At 39.5% G+C, this 23,316-nt stretch overlaps 1 protein-coding gene across 5 annotated transcripts in view; it reads right to left on the reverse strand.

The window, feature by feature from the left end:
- Positions 1-15,068: 15,068 nt before the first annotated feature.
- mzt2b (mitotic spindle organizing protein 2B) overlaps positions 15,069-23,316 on the reverse strand; it is a 30,967-nt gene continuing 22,719 nt past the window's right edge. Inside the window, exons 4-8 of one of the 5 annotated variants that reach the window (XM_088320133.1) lie at positions 21,208-21,279; positions 19,380-19,537; positions 18,920-19,080; positions 18,668-18,805; positions 15,069-15,875 (exon numbers count right to left, since the gene is read on the reverse strand). In XM_088320133.1, coding sequence (XP_088176259.1) covers positions 15,727-15,875; positions 18,668-18,805; positions 18,920-19,080; positions 19,380-19,537; positions 21,208-21,279 — 678 coding nt within the window. In that variant the 3' untranslated portion in view covers positions 15,069-15,726. Of the gene's footprint in view, positions 15,876-18,667; positions 18,806-18,919; positions 19,081-19,379; positions 19,579-19,756; positions 20,364-21,207; positions 21,280-23,316 lie in introns of those variants that run through there. The other 4 variants (XM_088320136.1, XM_088320137.1, XM_088320135.1 and 1 more) reach the window with 4 other exon arrangements.

Raw genomic sequence — 23,316 nt, forward strand, 5'->3', positions numbered from 1 at the left:
CGTGTTTGTTTATGTAGTTTAACATGTTACATTGTACATGTATTTTGTTATATCATATATATTGTTAATCAACATTTTGTTGTGAGATATTGAGTTGCCTGACATGAATGAGGTTTATTATAAAAATGGTTCAAAAATTAAGTAGCTTAGACGTTCACCGTAGAAGGAAAAAATACATGCAAATATAATTAAGTAGAATAATACATTTTCTTATTCAAATTATTAATTCATTTTCTGCATCAAATTATTGTTGGTAATATACTGATTAAAGGGATAACCACAAACCTGTCTTTTTTTTTTTCATTTGCTACATTTATACTTCCTTTTTTTCTTAACCTTTTTATACAACATAATTCGTAATATCAATCATCAAAGCAAGTGAGCCGTTTGAGAGCCGTCTCCCTTTAATAAGTTGAGCCAAAAAATCCGGTTCTCTAAAAAAAAAAAACGGACTACCTTTCACTACACAACTCGAACTCGTTTGACTTGATTGATTTGCCGTTTCGTGATAGTTGGTGTAAACCGGATGGTACCATAATTCCATGGTACCCTGGTCTCCCGAAGTCTAGAATCAAGTCTCTTCAGCTGGTACAAAATGCCGCAGCGAGGCTTTTAACTAGGACAAAAAAGTCCGATCACATAACACCGATTTTGGCTAACCTGCATTGGCTGCCAGTTAGCCATAGATGTGATTTCAAGGTTCTCTTAGTATTGTACAAAATCATACATGGACTTGCTCCCTCTTATCTTTCAGATCTGATTTGCCCCTACGTCCCGGTCCGAAGCCTACGATCTGAGAGTGCCGGTCTTCTGGTGATCCCAAGAGCAAAGAAGTGTTCTGCTGGTTCGAGAGCGTTCTCCATCCGGGCACCGGTGCTGTGGAATGCTCTTCCCCCTGAGATCCAATCTGCAACCTCAGTGGAAATGTTTAAATCTAAGCTTAAAACTCACTTCTACTCCATAGCATATGAATAACCTACTCTTCTCGTAGGCTGAAAAATAGTCTGTGTAATATAGTGTAATAATCTGTAAAGCCCTTTGAGACTCTTCGTGATTTAGGGCTATACAAATAAAAATGACTTGACTTGACATAATTGACAAATTTTGCGTTTTTTTGTACTGATTTTCTTCCATGTCGTACATGTTTGAAAATGCATAATAAACGTACTTTGTACGACAAAAACGTACAGGTTGACAGGTATGAATTTCTCTGCCGTTTTTTCGTGCCGGAATTATTGCCGTTGTTATCACTTTCTGCATTATGTTTCGACTTATTACTGACACTGAAGAAATTACCAATTTTGTGTTGATTATCACCTTCCCTCGACGACACCAACCACAACAATGACGTGATCTCGAAGCGCCGAGATTGGCGTGCAGACGAAAACTCGAACCGCAAGACCAAAACAACAATGGCAGATCTGCCAGACGAAAAGTTTGGAGTGCGGTAAATCTTTGTTAAAAAAAAGTAATCGGGTAACAATGACAATTTTGTGTCAAAAAAGTTGCGTCCCAGGGACGCACGTTGATTTGAGACTATACGTCCCCAGCAAAAATGATGCGTCTAGGACGCGGGCAAACAAGAACACTGCGCCTTATAGTCCAGAAAATACAGTACAACATTTTACTGTTAGACGTTAACCTTTCTAAGATCTATCTTTTTATTGAAATTTACAATAAATTGCTCAATGTGAGGGAAATTACACTAAAAGCACAGTTGTATATTTATTTAGAAATAACCAGATTAACATTTTAAATATTACATTTCTATTTTAATGCAGACTGGTGAAAAAGCTGCTACTTTAACTAATAATTATTGTTACAAAGAAATATAATATTTAAGACAGCAGCGCCTGTACTTCCTGCGGAGGATGAGGAGAGCCCACCTGCCCCCACCCTCCCTCATCACATTCTACAGGGGCACCATAGAGAGTATCCTGACCAGCTGTATCTCTGTGTGGTGTGGAGGCTGCAGCGCTTCCGACTGGGGTAGTGTGAGGAGGGTGACGAGGACAGCAGAGAAAATCATCGGAACTTCTCTCCCCTCCATTCAGGACATTGGCCAGAATCGCTGCCTATCCCAAGCTAAGAACATTATCAGGGACCCCTCTCACCCCCATCATGGACTGTTCACTCTGCTAGCCTCTCGGAAGAGGTACTGCAGTGTGCGGTGCAGGACCACCAGGTTCCACAATAGTCTTGTCCCCCTGGCCATTAGACTGTTAAACGGTCAATCAAACACATAATAAATCTAACTGCTGCTAATCTGTACATCTGTTGGTTTTGTTTGACTTTTTGCACTACTGGCAGTTCTTAGAGCTAGCCACTCCTTGCACATCTGTTTCTCTGCACTATTGTACTTACAGCGTTATTGTTACAGTGTTATTGTTACTGTTTACCTGACTTGTTTACCTGACTGCCCATTTTGTACATCTGGTTAGCTGCTCCTCTTGCACCATTTGCGCTACTATAAAATACTATACATAGCCATAATTATTTAGTATATTATTAGTACTCAATACTCCAACTCAATACAACATTTTATTTATATCTGTACATTCAAGGAAACTGTGCGGGTCAGATGTATCGACATTTCGTTCTGTATACACGTGTACTAGAATGACAATAAAGTAGATCTGAATCTCTCTGAATCTCTGAATTACAGTTATCTATTAGACATTAACCTTCGGAATATGCATATTTTCATAAAAATTACAGTAAATTGCTTAATGTGAAAAAAGGCATTAAAAGTACAATAATATTTTTTTAGGAATAAACTGATAACTATTACATACTTAATACATTTTATTTTATTACAGACTTGCAAAAAAAAAATGCTAATTTTACGAATTGCCTTAAGAAATTCATAAAATACTCACATTTAAGTAAATAAGTGCAATGGTGTGTTAGACATTAACCTTCCTAATTTTTATCGTAACATTAAAATTTACCCCCCAAAAACTTTTGAGGACGATAAAAGTACAAAAGTATAATTTATTTCCTTATTTTGAGAAGAAACGGCTAAAGTCATGCAACATAAATAATATTACATACAAAATCAATTGAAAAAAAAGAAGATAAATCAAAGATATTATTTATGTTTAGATTTTTACTACTTGGTTATTGGCTGTTATTTGGTGTTTCAAAACAATAAAACAAGTCAAGTCATGTTTATTTATATAGCCCTTTATCACAAGGAGTCTCAAAGGGCTGCACAGACCACAAATGACTGCAAACCAAAGATTATTATTACACCATCCCTTGATCTAAAACCTACGGAAGGAAAAACTCAAAAACCTCAACATGAGGAAAATGAAGAAAACCTTGATGTAATCCCCCTTCCAGGATTGCAACGGATGTTGAGACAACAAATAATACACAGATATTGTCAACATGAAATATAGGTCATTTATAAGCTAAAGAATAGAAGTGTGTTTGAAGCCTAGATTTAAACAGTTCCACTGAGGTTGCAGATCGAATCTCAGGGAGAAGAGCATTCCACAACATCCGGCCCAAATGGAGAACGCTCCCGAACCTGCGGTTCTCTTCTTGGCTCTTGAGATCACTAGTAGACCAGCATTTTCAGAGCGAAGGCTCCAGACAGGAGACAAATCAGTTGTCTAGTCAATTTCTCATAGCATTTTTACTTTACTGTAACTATAAGTAATTTGAACAGCTCTAAGATATAACACCCCTCCCCCCAATTCATCCCACAGACCACATCACCACCTAAGTATAAAATGCAAAAATAAATGAGAGGCTTCTTGGGGGCCAATGTGACATACTTAAAACGCATTTCCCCATAGAATCCGAAAATAATCTGAGTGTGTGTGCATGTGTAAAAACAAATCAAGCATTGCCGACATGCTTGGAGTCGGATTGGGGCGGGGGGTGAGTATATGCAAATATTGGCGGCATGACGGCCCTAGCTCGGGTGACAGACAGGTGAACGCGTGCTCCGACAATGGGGGCTCCGTTTTCGTCACTGGCCCGATTCCAGCACCGCGGCGTAGACAATGCCGACAGACGACACAATAGGCGAGCCAAAGCGTGCACACGCTCGTGCGCTCATGCATGCATAAACGTTGCAGACTGCGAGCATGTGGCAGAAAAATGTAGATAATCTGTCTTTACACATGCAGAGGAGACGGGGCACTGACATGACATAACACAACAACGCTGATATTTGGCCCATTATTCATGGGAAGGGAGGGGTGAGGGTGGACTCAGCTCCGCAAGTGTCCGGAGATGAGATGCAGGGAAACATGTAAGATGAATTTACTTTCACCTAGAGGTAAGATTGGGCCTAAACAATCCAGCCCGACCCAGCCCGCGGGTATAAAGGCCTGAACCAGCCCGAGCCCGAACGATAAACTTGATTTGAAGGACAGAACCTTAAGCAAATTTGAATTTTCATACTCTATTTGTGAGGAAAAGGGAGGCAGAAAGAAGGGTGATATGGGCCGACTCCGCCCCCCGCTGTGCGCCTACTTCTCTGTGTCCAACAGTGCCGCTGCAGTCCCAGAGGCTACCTCTAGAAATCGCTCGAAACCGCTCACCGCCAGCATCAGCTCGTCTGTTTGTGCATGCGAACTACTACAGGCAAAGGCAAGTCAAGTCAAGTCGGTTTTATTTGTGTAGCCCTTAATAACAAAGAGTCTCAAACGGCTGCAAAAAATATTAATTAAAAATCGTGCTGTAAATTTTTGTGTGTGTATATACAGTACATTAATTTAAAGATAGAGTAACTTTAAATGTTAATGTAAACGCTTACTGTGTGTATTGTCAACAGTCTTTTGCTTGGATCTCCCTCACTGCTCCTGCACCCCTTCCCAAACCACAGACACACCTCTGTTATGGTAAGTGCTCCTAGAAAACTCAAGTTTTTTGGTTAATATTATTTTATTTATTATTATATTTTTCATGTTTAATTACTATTTATATGTATTTTAGTGATCGAGAAGATGTGTTTTTTATAAGCACGATCCTGGAATTAATTAAGCCCGAATGTACACAATTAGAGAAAACAAATTTAGGATTAAGTAATAACTGGTTTGGTGAGCAGCGTGTAAAAAAAAAATTGAGTCTGACCGAAAGCATCAACCTCCAAAATAATCTTTTTTAATGAAACCATGAAAACAGTCAACAAATAATAAAAATAACGTGTACATATTTTGAAAAACCAGGAATTGCTGAAAAAGCAGGAAATTTTTGGTTTTGGCTCGTTAATTTCTCGTCGCGCTACAGAAAGGGTTGAATTGCTTTCTACCTAACAAAAGGGAGTTTTAAGGGACACTGTGTATTATTTGCCCACTAGATTTTGCTGTATTTTGTAGCCAGGAACGACATAGTACAACTAAAAACGAGTGTTAAAAAGCAGAAGGAAGAATACAATCTTTGGAGGTTCAAGGTGACTCAAAAAAAGCACCTTTGTTATGCTTAGCGTTTCCTGAGGTTGTTTTTTTTTTATATACCTGTAGCAGTAAGATTCCCTACAATTGTGTAAGCTCCCTTTTAGCAAGGCTCATGTTATGTTAAATAAATTCCAGTTTATCAACCTACAAGTTTTCTTAAAAACATGCATATGTTTGTATATTTTGGCCCATTTCTATTAAATCCTTTTTGTTTGTTATTTAAGGTTATTTTTACCACTAGGAGGCGCTTGATAACGCACACCATCCCTTTATGTCTTGAGCAACACATTTAACAAAGAAGGAATCATTTTCTATCATGAATTGAGAAATGTGTCAATTACATGTTCTTGAAAACCTGAAATTCTGGGTACCTTCTTTTACATTTTTAATATAAACCCAACTGGATTCATTTGGTAATCAGGTATCGATCAGTCAATTAGTTTTTGCACCCTTAATCAAAAACGAACATTTTGATAGTAGCAAAATAAGAAAAGAAAAAAAGAATTGATTGTTTTATCTCCCTGTGACGCCAATTTGCAGGTCGCATAACAACAACCGGCGTCTGATCGCTAAACTGGAGGTGTTCTCATTTGGGGAAGAGTTAAACGCGGCCAATTAGAAACGGTGAAAAGCGTTACAGTGGAAAAAGAAACAATCAAAAAAGAAAGTGTGCAAATTAACAAGACAAAGACAGCAACCAAAATGCCTTTGGATTAATTAATAGGAATTAGGAGACGTGTCGCGCGCACACACAACAGCAACACGTAAGAACGACGACAACTCTCCCGATTATTATTTAGTTGCCAATTAGTGTCTAATCATTCGACATGCCGATTGTCTGCTTGTCTTTGCAGCTATGACTCGAATTCACATCGGAGCAACAATAAACTCCATTCAAAAATGTTATTTGTATTTTATGCGGTTGTGTCATTTCAAGCAAACAAAGTGCAATGCAGAAGGCGGCCTTCACGGCCAAGGAGAAAATGTATTTCGTGGGGGACAAAACCTCCAATTCTAGAATTGGGACTTTTTTCAATTTGGACAGAAATATTACCATATTTTCTGCACCATAAGGAGCAGGTAAAATCCCCAAATTTGCCAGAAATTCCAAAGTGTGCATTCTGTATCAGAAAATACAGTAAATAAAATAGGAAAAGCTTAATAATACTGAAATGTGCTCACTATTTATTAATGAATCAGTTCATTTGATTGTAAACTATTTAAGCGAAACCAGATTTCATAATGTTAGTTTAAGTTCTATAAAATATATTTACCATGCAACTTAAAAGATCATTTTTTTGGTGCACTGTCTAATCCAGTGCACCTTAGAGTCCCAAAACATACAGTAATTTGTATTCAACGCAAAAAACGAGAATGACACCATACAAAAATATGGATGCTCGATATTCAACAGGATGTGATTAATTGCAAAAGACAATAAAGCACTAAAATTTAAAATACATATTTGCCAGAATTTCCAAAGTGTGCCTTACAGAATGTTTAAAGCCCAAGTGTGTAATGTTTGACCAACAGATGGCACTGTATTGTCCAATGCGAAAGAAAACCAGGGCCACAGAGCACATCATAGCATCAAGTTGGCAGACAAACATAGCGGTGATTTTAAATCAGGATTCCACTATGTTGTAGCCAAAGGCTTACAAGAGGCCAGTCTTCAAAATAACTTTGGAATTTCAGCTATCAATCATACAGACAATTCATCATATCCCGCATCATTATTTGTGACCTGATCCACCAAACTGAGTCACAATATAAACTGTGTATTTTTGGTATGAATGGAAATTACGAGAAATGTGCAATAAAATGATACCATAGTCAAAGCATAATGATTAACGATTTTAAAGATATGGCAATTTTTGGTACTGTTCCTATTTAGATGGATTATGGAACTTGGGGTAAGTATTTTAGAATGTCATAGCTTTAAAAAAAATTGCGGAAAATGTACAAAAACCTGATTTTTCATTTTCCGGCAGAGTGGGTCACATTTGTTTATCCATAAAAATGATCAAATTGGTTGAATCCCAATAAGTACAATTTTCAACAATTTCAGAGATTTGTTTCTTTTATCATTCTTCCCCTTCTCAAAACCTAGGAAAAGCACGCATCTTCTCATTTTTCGTTTTTTAGTTGAAACATGGATAAAATGGAAAGATAAAAAACAATAACACATCAGCACCCAAAAAAATAAACATGAAAATATCGAAAGCAATAGCACGAGGGAGTAAAGAAGGAAATTTTCAGAGCAAGTGTGAAAAGCGTCCTTTCTCAAGAGACTCCGGAGGATGTTAGTAATCAATAAACATTAATATTCTTTTTAATATATTATAGTGCAACACAACTAAAGCAATTTATTTTAGAATTGAAACATGAACTACTGATATTGTTCCTAGGGATAACTAGTACACGGTGGCATCATTTTTTTTATTTTCTTTTACAGGACGAATAATAGATTTCGGGTATGTGTTAACGACACAAGCTTGGCCCTACAGTATAAAAAAAATGGGACTCACTTTTACTTGATCAAATAGTTGCATAAACTAATCGTTTTGCTGCAGACGTATATTTGAGTACACCCCATATCTACTTTAAGATTTTATGGGTACGACTATACTTTGGTTGTGTGCCACGACTTCATAAAATAAAATTAAATAACTCAATAAACTATTTTGATCTGTGTACTTTGACCCCAAAAATCATCACGTATTTGGACACAATCTTATTCCCCTTTTTAAAAAAGATTATTAGTACTTAATTCAAGAAGGCAACCAGATTTACGGCTCAAATACGAGGACCCCAGTTTAAGAACGATTGCGCAATAATGTCTTAGCGCCGCCCCCGTCTACGAGCAACAAATTCATTGTACTTTAATATGCGTAGCCAATAAAAATGATTCCGATTCAGACTTTGGAAAGGCATCTATTAAATCCAGACGCTTGTTTGCGTGCACTGCCGAGGGGGTTTAGCCAGCGAGTGTGAACTCCATCGGTCCCCCACATCTGCCGCTAACAGACGGCGCCAACAGCCTCTCGCGAATAAAGCGGATAAATAAATAAGGCTTAAGGAGGCCGTGTTTACCTGCTTGGGTTGTGTCTATTTGGGCCGCTTACAATACCGGCAGGGGGATCCGGTCCGATTCGTGTGGATGTCAGATATAGCTGTAACAATGTGTACTTATTTCACGCAGCCCACATAAAATGGCCCCTTCGTATAATTACTAATATCTGCGTGACGGCGTTAACAGTGCCCCAGATTTCCTCTATTCTCTTTCATGCTACCAAGTCGACTTCTCAACAGACATACACCCCCAAAAAATATCTAGAGGTTTACTGTAACCCAGCAAAGGTGGATGTAGCTCGAGCCGTGTACTTTCACACAACCGATTCGGAATCTGGCGTTTACCGCTAAACATGCCGGCTTTCCACTATCCTTTTTCACACAGACCAAATCGGCACATAGCATCTGGTACTACAGCCCGAGCCAGAAAATTGCAGTCTGTACATTTCACACAGAAAGCCAACTCGGGGTAAATACAGCCAGATTAATGAAAAAGGGGCGAGTGATGAAACTACCACAGTCAAGCCTCTGTTACTATCTCTGCAGCTGAAAAAATTGGCGAGTTAACTTCAGCCACCATTCCATGTAGATAACTTTGGCTCAAAACACCGGCACGGGGAAAAGTCTCATAAATATATAAAGCTGGCTTGGACTGGAACACTTAAATTTCTTGGAACATACATTTAAAGTACTCAAAAATGCCTGTTTTCGCATTCGTGCAGCTAGGTGAAAGAGTCATAATGGACCAAAATATAGTTTTGTATATGTTCGGAGCTGCAAAAAAGTAAAAGCCATATAAATGAACACAGTGTATATTTCTTTGGAAAATGCTGAGAATGTTTGTGTTATGTGTGTCCTCCTACCGACACCATATCATTTTCCATTTTCAAAAATTTTTTGAAAACGCGGCACGGAGCTATAGTGAGTGCCAAAAAGCTGCATGTGGCTCCAGAGCTGATAGTTGCTGACCCTCGAGCAAGAGAAAAAGGAGTCGTGAGTGCAGTTTTCAAGTAATTTATTTAAAAAAAAAGACCAATTCTGCAAACCAGATTTAAATGAAAAATATTTGATCAAAAAATAGCCAAAAGTAGGGGCGGGCAAACACTTAACAAATGTTAAAACAAAAACTGAGGATAATATGTATATAATCGAAAGAAAGTACGACAAATAAAAATGTTTTCATTTGGTGCCACGCTTCGGTGCTGCATTTGTCTTCTTAAAATTTTTTCATGTATGTTTTTATAACAAATATTGAAAAAAAGAACACTTCTGAGTTTGGCTTAATGCATATTATCAATTTTAGTGCTTATAAAGGGACATATTACATTCCCATTTACGGTTAACGGATCCCTTAACCGCATAGGTCGTTGGGGCACCACTTCTAGTGGTGTGTCTTGGGCAAGTACCGCCTTGCCAGCGCCCATTTTTCTACGGGCTGTTTTTTGGGGTAAGGGGTTTGCTCCCCCTCAAATAAAACAAATATAACTGGTTTCCATGGATACCAGTAGCAGGAAATGCCTCCTGGTCTGACTCAAATACAGCACCTTCATCATCTGGTCGCTATTGTTTTACGGTGTAAAGCGTCCATCCCGTTCTTCAAAGAGGAACGGGACCTCGGCACTACGAGCATACTTGCTTTAATTCCGGGTGTTTCAAAACCAATTTCATTAGATGAATTATTTGTAGATTAAGGAAAGAAATACAACATGTGCATGACTCCAAGTTTATCTATTCATAAATGTATATTGTCACTGCTTTTCCAAATCATCTCCTTTTTCTGCCATTTATATTTTTTGCCTCAATGGAATATTTATCTAAAAATGAAAATTCCAAAAAAATGGAATCATTTTTGAAACAGCAGCGGTAAAATGTATAAAATTGAATAGGCTTACTTTTTTTTCCTCATCTATTGCCAAATAAGTTTGGAAACTCTTAGAATAAAAAAAGGAATCATTTTAATTGACTAATATTTTAATAAACAGTTAACCAATTAAAAATATTAATTGTCCTAAATGATAATAACACGAATTATATTCATGTTACGATCAAGACAATATATTTTTACGCTGTACATCTGAAATATTGTTCTTCTTTAAAATGCAGACATTCAAATACAACACTTTAAGTGTATTCAATGAATTTAAAAAGAAATGAGTTTTTTTACAAAGGATAAATTGTTGCATCCCTAGTCCAACCAAAATAAAGTCACCCCTCAAAAAAAAAAAAAAAATCCGTCCAATATAAACCCAAAAATTAAAGCAAATAACAGCCCTACAAGTAGAAACATACACAAATATTCAGTATTTTCTGTACCATAAGGCGCACCGGAATATAAAGCACACCCCAAAAAAATGGTCTTTTGTGATATTATTTTCATATTGAAGGGCCATTGGACAATTAGGCACATATAATAAAACTTCAGTATAGGCTAGGGTTGCAGTACAAATAAACAAGTACCATATTGATTGATCAATCAAAATATATCACTGATCACTATTGCAAATATTGGATGCAACGGGATTCAAACTTGGATCGCGTTAGGGAGTGCTGGATTTTATCCACTAGACTACTAGGGATACAGACGACACAAGAAAAGACATTAGGTTTTACGTCATCATCACACTACTTTCAATCATGATACAATGTTACTGAGGTCATTGTTGAGCTGAGCTGTGAGAATAGTCAGACATTAAACCGGTCTGTGGTACAGAAAGGGTGAAGGACCACTTAAATACAGTATTGTATTGCTGACTAGCAAAGGTTTTGCAAAGCACATGTGATTCCGAACTGAATAAGGAAAAAGGGATTGTTGAAAGCAATTCAGTCATACTAAAAATATAAACAAACACGTGGCCGCACGTATTGAAAACATTTGTCACTTACAATGCTAAGTTTTGACCTAAGAAAAAGTGAAACAAAACTTCATAGCGATTTTTAACCACTTTCTGTTTTCTCGTATCGTAAAAAAATTGTAGCAGGTACCGTGACTAAAAATAGTTTGACAATGAGGTAGGACTATTGCCTTTTCCTACGTCATCTATGTCCCGAATGGCTTGGTAGTTTGGATGCGATCTCTTACTATCACTACCTGGGTTTGATCCCCATTGCCCCACTGTTTTGCAATTGTGATCGTCAGTAAATATAAAAAAATTATAATACGGCAGTACGCATTTCCAATTTTTCCCCGTACATAAGGCGGCCTGGATTATAAGGCGCATATTCATATTACCATCAATTTTGGGGTTTATGGGTTTGCTTTGTAGTCCTGAAAACAAAAGTATGTATATATATATATATATATATATATATATATATATATATATATATATATATATATATATACGCACACACACATAACAGTGGATAAAGATAGTGGTGGCGGTAGGGACAGTGTAGCCGTCCCCTCCCCCTTTGCCCAATCCTCCGCAAGATGGAGCGAGACTGCCGGCGCACACTGTCAAGGCAGTTAATATAAGCGCTGCAGATAAGGTGGCACAGACAAACATTGACCAAATCAGCCATTTCAGCAGCCAGCGCGCCAACTGTCAGTCAGCCTGAGAGACACAGCAACAATCAGCACTCGGCCGGCTGATAAGAGCTCGGCCGGCCGGGCGCGGGAAATAGCCAATCTGCAGGCGGGCCCTGGCGAGAAGGATGGAAGGATGAAGGGGTAAGGGGGTGAGCGAGAGGGTGGGGAGGATGGGAAAAAGCACTGAGCAAGAAAACAGGATTCCTATGCACTCGGCTGCACGCAGGGAACACTGCAAAGCACAAACCTACCGAACCGCAATTTGAAGGCACACGTGCACTGCACTGGTTTTGAAAAATATCAGCATGGCGCTTGCCGTTTATTACAGACCTAAAGACATCCTATAGGAGGCACTGAATTCTATTTAGATTATATATTTCTGAATGAGGATTAAGTATAACATAATCATAAAGGTCACTGTACAGATGAGTATATTTTGCATGGATCTGTTGACGGAATGATAGAAAGTACTCCACTGAATTTCATGGAAAAGTTTTTTTTTTTTCAACAGTAATTATTAAGTAAATTTGCTATCATTCATCATAAGAAAAATGTTTACTTACTCATATATAGATATATATATACATACACACACACATACATACATACATAAATTTGACCGCATATCCCACACTACCAAGAGCACCAGATTAGAACGTGCAATCCGAAAAATGAGTCTTTTGTGATCTTTTTTTAAATACAAGGCTCAATGGACTAAAAGACCCCTGGAACTGAAACTACGGTAAAAAGCTAGGGTTGCATAAAAAAATAAATACAATACATTAAAATAAATTAATTTATTTCAAAGACCATAAATTATCTTGTTTCACCACTTGAATTAATTTTGGAAAATGTTAACCATAGGAGAGCACTCAAAGACCACACGTTTCTCAGATGCAGAACAGTTCCCATATGCAGTTTCATTAAACAACAACTCAAATAATGGTGCGTTATTTTGTACAAACGTTGCAAAAATGTTCTTTAAAGTGATCACATTATTTTCCAAAGCAACAACAAAAGAGGATTTGCAATCTGTTGTTGAAGTTCCGCACTTGTCTTTTATTTCCTTTAAATAACAATTGACATGCTAAGAGCAAGAGGGCAGCTAATGACAACTTGACATATACGGGCACAAAGCATAATAAGGCACACTTTCAAATTTCCGGCCTATTTGGAGTTATAAGATGCATCTTTCAGTCTGGAAAATATGGTACATTAGGGGATAAACGGTCACCAAAATTGTTAAAATTCCCGTTTTACAGTGTTTTATGAACTCAGAGATTTAGGTTGGCTTATTTTGGTGCAGGTTTATCGCATGATAAAAAAAATAGGGTTCGGGTGGATTCAATGTTAAAACAATCATTAGTTAAAGCCTTATTTTTTGTTTCAATTAACTATTACTTCCTTTCACACTGCGGCGCAGTATGAGAATTTTAATTTCGATACTTTTTATCATTTGAATTCATTTCAATTTAATTTCATCAGGCGACCACCCTCAGAACTATGAATATCTGATCAAAGGCACTGTGGGAGTTAGTGTTTAAAGAAGTATGTTTTATAATTCTATTGTGTTCCAATTCTATACCCCATCGACACCGATACGAAACACAAAATGGCGTCTTCTCGGTGCTTGTCGAAGCGCTTACGTTAACAATTTCAAACGCTCATTCTTTAACGTGCCGCCTCGCTTGCCTCGTACAATACGGCCGAGGCGTGCAGTTTGGTCGTCTCTATTGATTAATGGCGCATATAGTGTGTGGACGCATGCACACACGCATGCACGAGTCTGTGTGTGTATGAGGGATAGCACTCTCTATTTAATGGAAGAGTAAAATTCCCTCGTAAGAAAATAAACACATCCAAAAGGCCAGGCGTGTTGGACCGATACAGGGTAGTTTGGGGAAGGGGGGTTGGGGGGCTAACCCCCATCACATCGGGGCCACACTGCCCCCTTGCGGCATCACAGAGCCCCGCGGCCCGGCGGGCCAGGAATAAATTCTTGGCCGTTTACCGGCTTTGTCAAACACATTTAGGCCGCCCGCAAGCGACAACAGAGGCGAACGGGAGACAGCTGGCGACTGTTTATTCTTGAGAGCGAAGTCAGAGGGGCTTCCGCGCTTCCTTGATCATGAGGCAAGCGGCCATTACGGTGAGCGGGACGCACGCTAATCACCAAGGGCCCGGTTTCACAAGCTGCCGGGACTGGAAGGGTTAAGTCCAGTCCCGAGCCGCGTTCCCCTTTTGCTCCGTCAAGGCCCATTAAACCGGCTGCAGCGCCGCAATATGGCACCATCAATTACAGGCACGGCGCTATCAATGTGCGCAGGCAGGGCCGTATAAACAGGATGGACGGCCACATAAAAGGCGGGCGGCTCGTGGACTTTAAAATGACCCCTGGAGCTGCATACCGCCTCTCCATTTATACACACACATGCGGATATACAAACAAAACATGCAGTTCAGACCCGCTTTCACTCCAATCAAGAAGAATCCCTGCAACAATTTGAGCATGGAAAGTGGAGGGAGGAGAGAGTGGTGGAGTGTGAATTGGAGAAAGGGGGGGGGGGGGGGTGAAATCATCACGTCATTCTACTGCCCTCATGTGGCACAAATCGACCATTCAGTTGACACAGCTAAGACATCAGAAGTTGCACCCTAAGTGCTTTATGATGCCGCTTCCAAATTATTATGCAAATTATTACGATGTGGGATTTACTTACATAGTGGATAAAAATGACAGCCGGGACAAGTATCTCCTCGTCAAGCTTTACTGTTCTCTTCAGCTAAGAGAATACCCTTGATACTGTAGAGAAAGAAAATGTCAAAAACTCACCAGTTCGATGTTAAAATGTAACTCGGCCTGTTAACATGTTTTGGTGAAATACTATAGATTTTGATTCCAGTGTACAACGGGTGAAAAAAAACCAATACAAATTGAGAGGTTTATTCTTAATTATAGAAATCCCTGCTGTGGAAGATCCACTATAGCTAACCTACTTACCATGACGAAACGTAATTTAAAAAAATATAATAATAATCATATTCAAGATAACTCGGGAAAAGTCATTTCAAAGTTTATTACGAAAACAGATTTTCACAATATAGAAAGACCCGCTCAGTAAATGTCGCAAGAGCGAGACTGTTTATTATCCCTTACATGACTTTCATAAATAACAACTACATTGCGTGTTAGACCCCATTGACATTTACCTTTTTGCTCACAAGCCACTGTTGCATGTAATTCCTCCACTTACAAACCACTCCACATTTTTGGAAGCATCAATTTTGCTGATGGATAATGTGCATCTGTGAAAACATTGTTGAGGCACTTCCACCCAGCCAGGTGACTGGCACAGTAACTAAAAAAAAATATAAAATGTCTATTGATTTTGACACAGGTGACTATATCAGATCGTAAAGCTTTGTTGAATTAAATTACAACATAAGTGCAAAATTTATATCATGTGTTTGTGTTAAAACAAAAAAGTTTTGAAAAAATTATCAAGTTTGACTTTAAGATATCACATCATCAGCTAGTAATTAAAACTCCATATTTGGACAACTCAACAAAGGTTGGAAATTACTACAGTACTGTATGCAATGCAGGTGTTAAATAGCCTCACTTTAAATGGTTATAGCACATTAAAAAAATCGTACATTGGTAACAGGCTACAGCAGTACATATTGTCCATGATAAACGTGTAGGAGTATTTACATCTGCGAGGAGCTGCTGCTGCTTCCGGAGCTCTTGGTCTTCTGCCCCCTGCTGGCACTGGGATGTCTGTGCGCCCTCTGGCTTGAGGCTTCGCGCGCCTTGTCGGCTGGATTCGTTGATGAAGAGGCCGTTTTGCTTCGCATCGCTGGTAAACCAAGAGAAAGGATGAAAAATTAAAGACATGGTGCCAAGAATGGAGCAGCATATACTTCAGATGGGGAAAATGTGTTCTGTTGGAAACCAAAGTAGCGTAAATTCCGGACTATAAGCCGCTACTTTTTCCCCAAACGTTCAACCCTGCGGCTTATTCAGTGATGCGGCCAATTTATGTAATTTTTCTAACGCCTGCCAGCGGCGCTCGAGTACAAAAGGTAAGATTTAGACCGGTGGAATATATGCGCCGAGAAAGACTGCAACTTCTTGGCTTGACTAGCGGCGAGAAATCTCACTAAAACTGGCCACATGCGAAAGGCAACTTTTTCGCAAGTCTGCCAGTGGATCCTGATTTTAATAAAACGTAAAAGGGATGCTCTTCCCCCTGAGACTCGATCAGCAACCTCAGTGGAAATGTTTAAATCTAAGCTTAAAACACACTTCTACTCTATAGCATATGAATAACCTATATTTTATGTTGATAATATGTGTAATATTTGCCGTCATGTAGGTTTAAGATGACTGCCCTGGATCCAGCGTGGGGAAGCATAAAAAAATCCACCATCACCAACGGGTTCTGAAAAGCCGGTCTGCTGCGTGACGGAGAGGAGGGCACAGAATCAGGAGTGGATGAAAGTTCCAGCGACAGTGACAGCGCGAGTCCGGCTGCGAGAGCGTGGGACGACGTCTATAAGACAAAGTTTCTTTCCGACACTGAGGAAGACGACTTTGATGGCTTCAGTTCTAAGGAGGAAGATGAGGACGGTTTACCGTGATTTTTACAAGTACGGTATGTTTTTTTACCAGACCCGTTTAAAGTGTTGCGAGCGTGTCGCTAGCGTGTTTTGGAATAAGGGAGCGTGGGACGACGTCTATAAGACAAAGTTTCTTTCCGACACTGAGGAAGACGACTTTGATGGCTTCAGTTCTAAGGAGGAAGATGAGGACGGTTTACCGTGATTTTAACAAGTACGGTATGTTTTTTTAACAGACCCGTTTACTGTGTTGCGAGCGTGTTGCTAGCGTGTTGCTACCTGTCACAGGCACCGTTTGGTTATATGGTTAAGTTATATTATTATTAAAGCTTTGAAAACTCTCTCGGTGTACTGTCTTTCTTTGTAAATATGTGTAACCATGTATAATATGTCTGCAATTGGCTGGCAACCAGTTCAGGGTGTCCCCTGCCCACTGTCCGGAGATGGCTGGGCTCCAGCCCCCCCCGCGACCCTAATGAGGATAAGCGGTACGGCTAATGAGATGAGATGAGATGTATAATATGTATTTGCAACTGTATATTTTTGTAATTTATTTATTTTAGAGACTTATTCTGATATGTTTTGAACGGGCGAATCAAAAAGAAGGGGCAAAAACAACGGGGGCTGACGGGAAGTGGATTAAACGTGAGACGTGATTGTGGACGCGGCGGACAATAGTGGATATATATATATATATATATATATATATATATATATGTATACAACATACACTTTTTTCCTTGGATTACTTTCAACAGGACCCGGACTCTGCAGGTCTGCATCAAACCTTAAGCACGGGTATCATTTTCCGTTCATTATGCCGGCTGTGAATTTTGGACTGTTTACTTTAATGAAGGACATTCAGTTTCAATCACGGGACTTAAAGTCGGGTTTGGGTTAATTTTGTGTTTGTGTTATATTTTTCAAAGTGGGAGCTTTCGGCTTATAAACAGGTGCGGCTTGTGTAAGTACAAAATCGGTTTTCCTCTTAAAATGTGGTGGGTGCGGCTTATAATCAGGTGCGCTCTATAGTCCGGAATTTATGGTAAACAAAATGCTTTCAGGGTAATATAATGCTCTTTCTACAAAAACACAAACTGAGCCACAGTGGAGCACATACTGGCATATGGAATCAAAGTGTGGCATAATACAAGTGGAGCAGCAGAAGGGAAAACCATACAGAGGGACATCAACACAGACCAAAAATTCATCAGCTGCTCTCTGCCCAGTCTGGAGTATATTGCCGACAAGCACTACCGCAGCGGAGCCGACAACATTATTAAAGACTCCTCTCACCTCTGCCACCACCTCTTTTGAGCTTATTCCTTCAGGCAGATGCTAAAGGTCCTTTAAGGACTAACGGGCTTAGAGACAGTTTCTTCCCCAGGGCCATCACAGCTCTAATCCAGCACGCAAGACTGTGAAAAAAAAAATTGCCTATAGATTGAAAAAATGCATACAGTATTTATATTCTATTAATTTACATCTTAAATTTTGTAAAATATTAATACCTATGTAATTGCACTATTTTAAGATTCACATACATCATAGGCTGGTCTGCAAGCACTTATCTTGTAAATATAGCCTATTTTTCTTTAGTCTTTTATTACATGTGTAATCTGGAGTGCCACATATTATCTTGTTAAAAACAATGTTTCCTACATTGTTATCAATCACAATAAAGACAATTCTGTTTTACTGTAATTAACGTTTTTGTAAATTTAATTGTTCAGTATTTAAATTGGCCTCTAAAGAAAATTCACTTTTATAGATACAAAATTACTTATATTTAAAGTACATTTTGTAGGAGCTAAAAAAAAAAGGAAAACAGTCCCTTGCCCACTGCCCTAAAATAGCTGGGATGGGCTCCAGCGCCCCTACGACCCTACTGAGAATAAGCGGTGCAGATAATGGATGGATGCATAGTCACATATGGCTTTACTAGGTACCAAGTAACACACACTAAAACTGATGCACACAAAGACACAAGCACACGTGTGCTAACACTGGGAAAACACATGATAGAAACCTTGGGCATGAGGAGCGTTGCTGTTGTCTTGAGCACCATAGGCTGCCATCTTGGCATTGACCCTGGTGCCTCGGGCCCCGGTCCCCGAGGGACCACCTGCAGAGTGCTTAGAGCTCTTTCCACAGTTCACACTCTCATCTTGTGAAGTTGAAGGGGGGGAGACATAAGAATATGCAGGCCATTTTCATTATATAATCAAGACAGGGGCATAAATACTACAACAATAAATGCATTTTAACATAAAGCACTGACCTCTGGCTTCTGCCTTTGACGTAAGGACGCCAGTGCTATGTGAGGCAGCAGAAGCTTCTCCGCCGCAGCTCTCTGGAACCCTTTGACCAGCGCCCATGGCCTTTAGAGTCTGGAAGACTGCTTGAGGGGCTACATTCATCTTCAGCAGGTCCACCATGATCCTAAACAGATAATACTAGTGTTAATACTAAAACACAGTGTAAAGGTGTTAAGATCATCTGGGCAAAAATGTATACGGAGTTTGGACACTTATCAGATTAATTTGTGTAGGCAACCATTATGTTAATATTTCATGGCATTGGGTATCCTACTTTAGCCATTTTCCATATTCGTTAGCTTTTTGTAGATATTCCAACTCCACCACCACCCATTTGTATTCTAGTTCTGCACAGTATATATCCAGTAATTGGACAAGAGGTTTTAATAAATGAGAAATGTATAGCATATAGCCACTGCTCACTTGAACACCTCCTGGTCTATGGTGATGCCTGCAGCTTGGCTCAGCTCGTACAGCTCACTCTCCTCTGAGTTCAGGATCTCCCTTTTCTTCATAGCGTATTTCTGCACCGTTGTGGTGACAACCAACGACGGGGGGTCCGTAGCCGACTGTCCCGCTTGCTGGGACATGATGCCAGTTAGGTTTGCAAAGAGTAAACAAACTGGGACAGGAAAATGAGGTTAATAAAAACAAAGATGAGCGAGTCCTGCTAGCTTAACAATTAGCCGTCGTGAATTCAAATCTTGCGTCACCGCTTCACTATGTGACCTATTCATAACTGCGTGACAAAATAATAAAAGCCTTGCAATTATGAATCGCAAAAAAAAGAACCCACACACCTTTAAATACGTTTTGAACGTCGTTTCCATCTACCAGAACCAAATTAGTAAGACCAAGCGCGCTGACAACTACGTCATCGCCATGCGACAAGACGCGTTGGGTTGTGGGAGATGTCGTCCGAGTACATTTTCATGTCAAGTCAAGTTTATTTGTATGGCCCTTAATCACAAAGAGTCTCAAAGGGCTGCACAGATAAGACTATTCCAAACTAAACTATTATGACACCATCCCCTCATCTTAAACCTACATGACGGCAAATATTACACATATTATCAACATAAAATATAGGTTATTCATATGCTATAGAGTAGAAGTGTGTTTTAAGCTTAGATTTAAACATTTCCACTGAGGTTGCTGATCGAGTCTCAGGGGGAAGAGCATCCCTTTTACGTTTTATTAAAATCAAACCAACCATACTATATTCAGCATTTAATACTAGTGTATACAGGACAATATTCTTCTGAGGACATGCAGTTGTAAATTGAGTGAAAGATACACATTAGGTGGATGCTCCTCTTGACTACAGAGTGAACCCTAATTTATCGCAAATGTTGCGATGCAAAAAGAAGCCAGGATAGGGGAAATCCGTGAATTAGAAACCTTCCTATTTCTTACAGTTGTCAAATGATTAACATCTCCATTGTACGTACATTAAACCAAAGAACCGTAAAATTTGCACAAACGTACTGGTAATTTGGCAATCTTTTGTACATACATGTATATACTAAATCTTGTTTCCGTAGTGGAGAGGTTAGCACATTCACCTGACACACGAAAGGTCCTTGGTTTGAGACCGGATGGAAACATATGTTGCCCTGGATCCAAACAACCAAACATATTTTTATCCACAACAATATTAAACTGCAACAATATTGAAGATTGTTTAGCTGATCAGAATTCAGAACACAGTGCACAATAAAAACAAGTGAAGTACGAAGGACATGAAAAGTGAACAATGCTGTAGCAAGGTTCTCCGTGGAATTTTTTTTTATCTAGCTTATTTCACTTTGTTTCAATATTTGTCTTGCAATCAATCTTTTTAACATGATGGGGAAAAAAAACCCATCAAATCTTAGTGCGCTTTGTGATACCAGGATGGGTGTATCCCTTAACCATTAGAGTTGTAGAGGCCCCATTTTCCGTGGTGTGTCTTGGGCAAGTACAGCCTGCTAGCGCTCATTTCTCTCCAGGCCAACTGGACTGTTTATCCTCACTAGGGTCACTTAGCGCTAGAGTCCATCTCATCCAGTTACGAGCAGTGGGCATTCTGAACTGGGTACCAGCCAGTCACAGGGCACACAGAGACAGACAATTTATTTGCTCATTCACACCTAGTGACAATTTCAACCTGTCATGCATTATTTCAAAGTGTGGGGAATCCAGAGTGCCTGGAGGAAACCCACGCCAGCATGGGGAGAACTTGCAAAGTCTGCATGAGAGAATCCGGTACCTGGAATTGAATCCTAGACCCCTGCACCGTGGAGCTGTGCGCTACCCAACCGGCTGCCATGTCGACTTGCTGCTAACATAAGTAGAAAAATAGTGGAGATTACTTGGGTGATGGTTTAACCATCCTAGATGTACTGAATGTGTCCTGTTTCTATAATTTCGGTCAAATTGAGATATGATCAACAAAAATATTAAATAAGCAAATTACATTGGAAGAAAATAATACACCTTAACTTTGTGATTTTATCCAATTGAAATGAGAATTGTTCAAGATGATAATTGGATTTTAAGTCAATGAGCAGGAATATATTTTTTCCAACCTTTTTATTACCTTCTTATTCACCCTTTGCACACACTTTACCTAAACACGTGACGAAACCAAGACGGACAATTGTTGCCCGTAGTAAACAGTGGAAGAGGGCAGTAAAGAGTAGACAACAACAAAAAAAGCTTACCATTCAACACAATTAGCAGTCAATAGTTAAACGAATACTGTGCAGCTGTTGACTTAGGTGGCTCAGCTTCTCACACAAAAAGCGCTATATAAAGAAACGGAGGATAGCATTAGCAATACTAGCTAGCGAGCAATAATGTCTTCTTCGTGACATATTCACATGTCAAAGCAAATCAGTCACTCTGCCTGACTTCAGTCCACACCATCTGCACCACTTTATTGTAAACGGAGTATCCCTTTACACAAGTGCTGATCTAAAAGCTTCTAAAAGTCTGGATGCTTACCAGTTCTTTCTAGCTGGTGTGTATTAATGTGCCCATGTTACTAAAACAACTTTGTATCTAAATTTGTCGGAATTGGAATAGAACAGTAAAGCATGGGGCATTTGCACCTTGTATAGAAATTACTCGTGCGCATGTTGAAAATATTTATTTTGGCAAAATGACGTTTCTCTTCTAAACATTCGTCCGTCATTTTATCCGTTGATAGTTTGGCAGTTTATTTTGGCGCAATAAGCTTTATGGGGGAGCAGACAACAATTTTGAGTACATATAATATTTGGAAGATTACTGTTTGGAATCCCTAGCTAATCACAATAAACAAAGCACATTTACATTGTAAGATTTGGAATCAGTATGACGCTAACGTAGCTAGTTAGCACTCTTTGACATAACTTGTACCTCTCATCTCATGTCATTAGCTGAACCGCTTAACCTTATTAGGGTCGCGGGGGGGCTGGAGCCCATCTCAGCCATCTCCGGGCAGTGGGCAGGGGACACCCTGAACTGGTTGCCAGCCAATCGCAGGGCACACGGGGACAGACAACTCATTCACACCTAGGGACAATTTGGACCGGCCAATCCACCTGAAATGCATGTCTTTGGAATGTGGGAGGAAACCGGAGTGCCCCGAGGAAACCCACGCAAGCACGGGGAGAACATACAAACTCCGCAGTTAGGCCGCTAGCTGGATTTGAACCCACGCAGGAGGTTCCCACGACCTCAGAACTGTGCCGCACACGCGCTAACCACTGCGCTGCCATGTTGCCCTGACTTGTACCTACTTAACATGAAAATGTTTGAAAAAACATTAAACGTACCTTGTAAAAAATCTTTGCTGCAAATCCTGGAAAACTTCAGGGCTGCCAGTATTCCACCTTGGAACAACACAAGTCCCTTCGGTCTATTTGCAGATAAATCTTGCCGTCTTCTGTCTTTATCAAAAGGATTGCATTCCAAATTGGGCTTACAACCTTGCCCACCGCACAGCAATAAATCACCATCGTAAAAAGTGGTGGTTATATTCATCTGTCGTTGTTATTGATATTAGTTTCAATTAAATCCTAATTTAAGTGCTGACCGTTTGGTGTTTCTGCCATCCAGAATGGATGTAATTCTGCTGGGGAAGGCAACATGAGATCAAATGCAATGATGTTTTTGTTCAAATTAGGTAAGGAGTACAAAGGACAGCATTTGTTTATTGATGTTGGGGAGAAGAGTAAAAGCAGACCATCAGTAAATTAGTCAACGGTTACATCGAATAAATTACTAAGTAGAGACAAAAATTATGAGGTACAATACCTGCCACCACTGGTGTTCGGAAAGTGCTAAGTCAATCATAGTGTAGCATTTCCTTTATGTAAGCACTGTTCGCTTT

The sequence above is a fragment of the Urocampus carinirostris genome, chromosome 16 (genome assembly GCF_059441175.1).
Source record: "Urocampus carinirostris isolate Australia breed hairy pipefish chromosome 16, RoL_Ucar_1.0, whole genome shotgun sequence".
In the NCBI taxonomy this organism is placed as follows: domain Eukaryota; kingdom Metazoa; phylum Chordata; class Actinopteri; order Syngnathiformes; family Syngnathidae; genus Urocampus; species Urocampus carinirostris.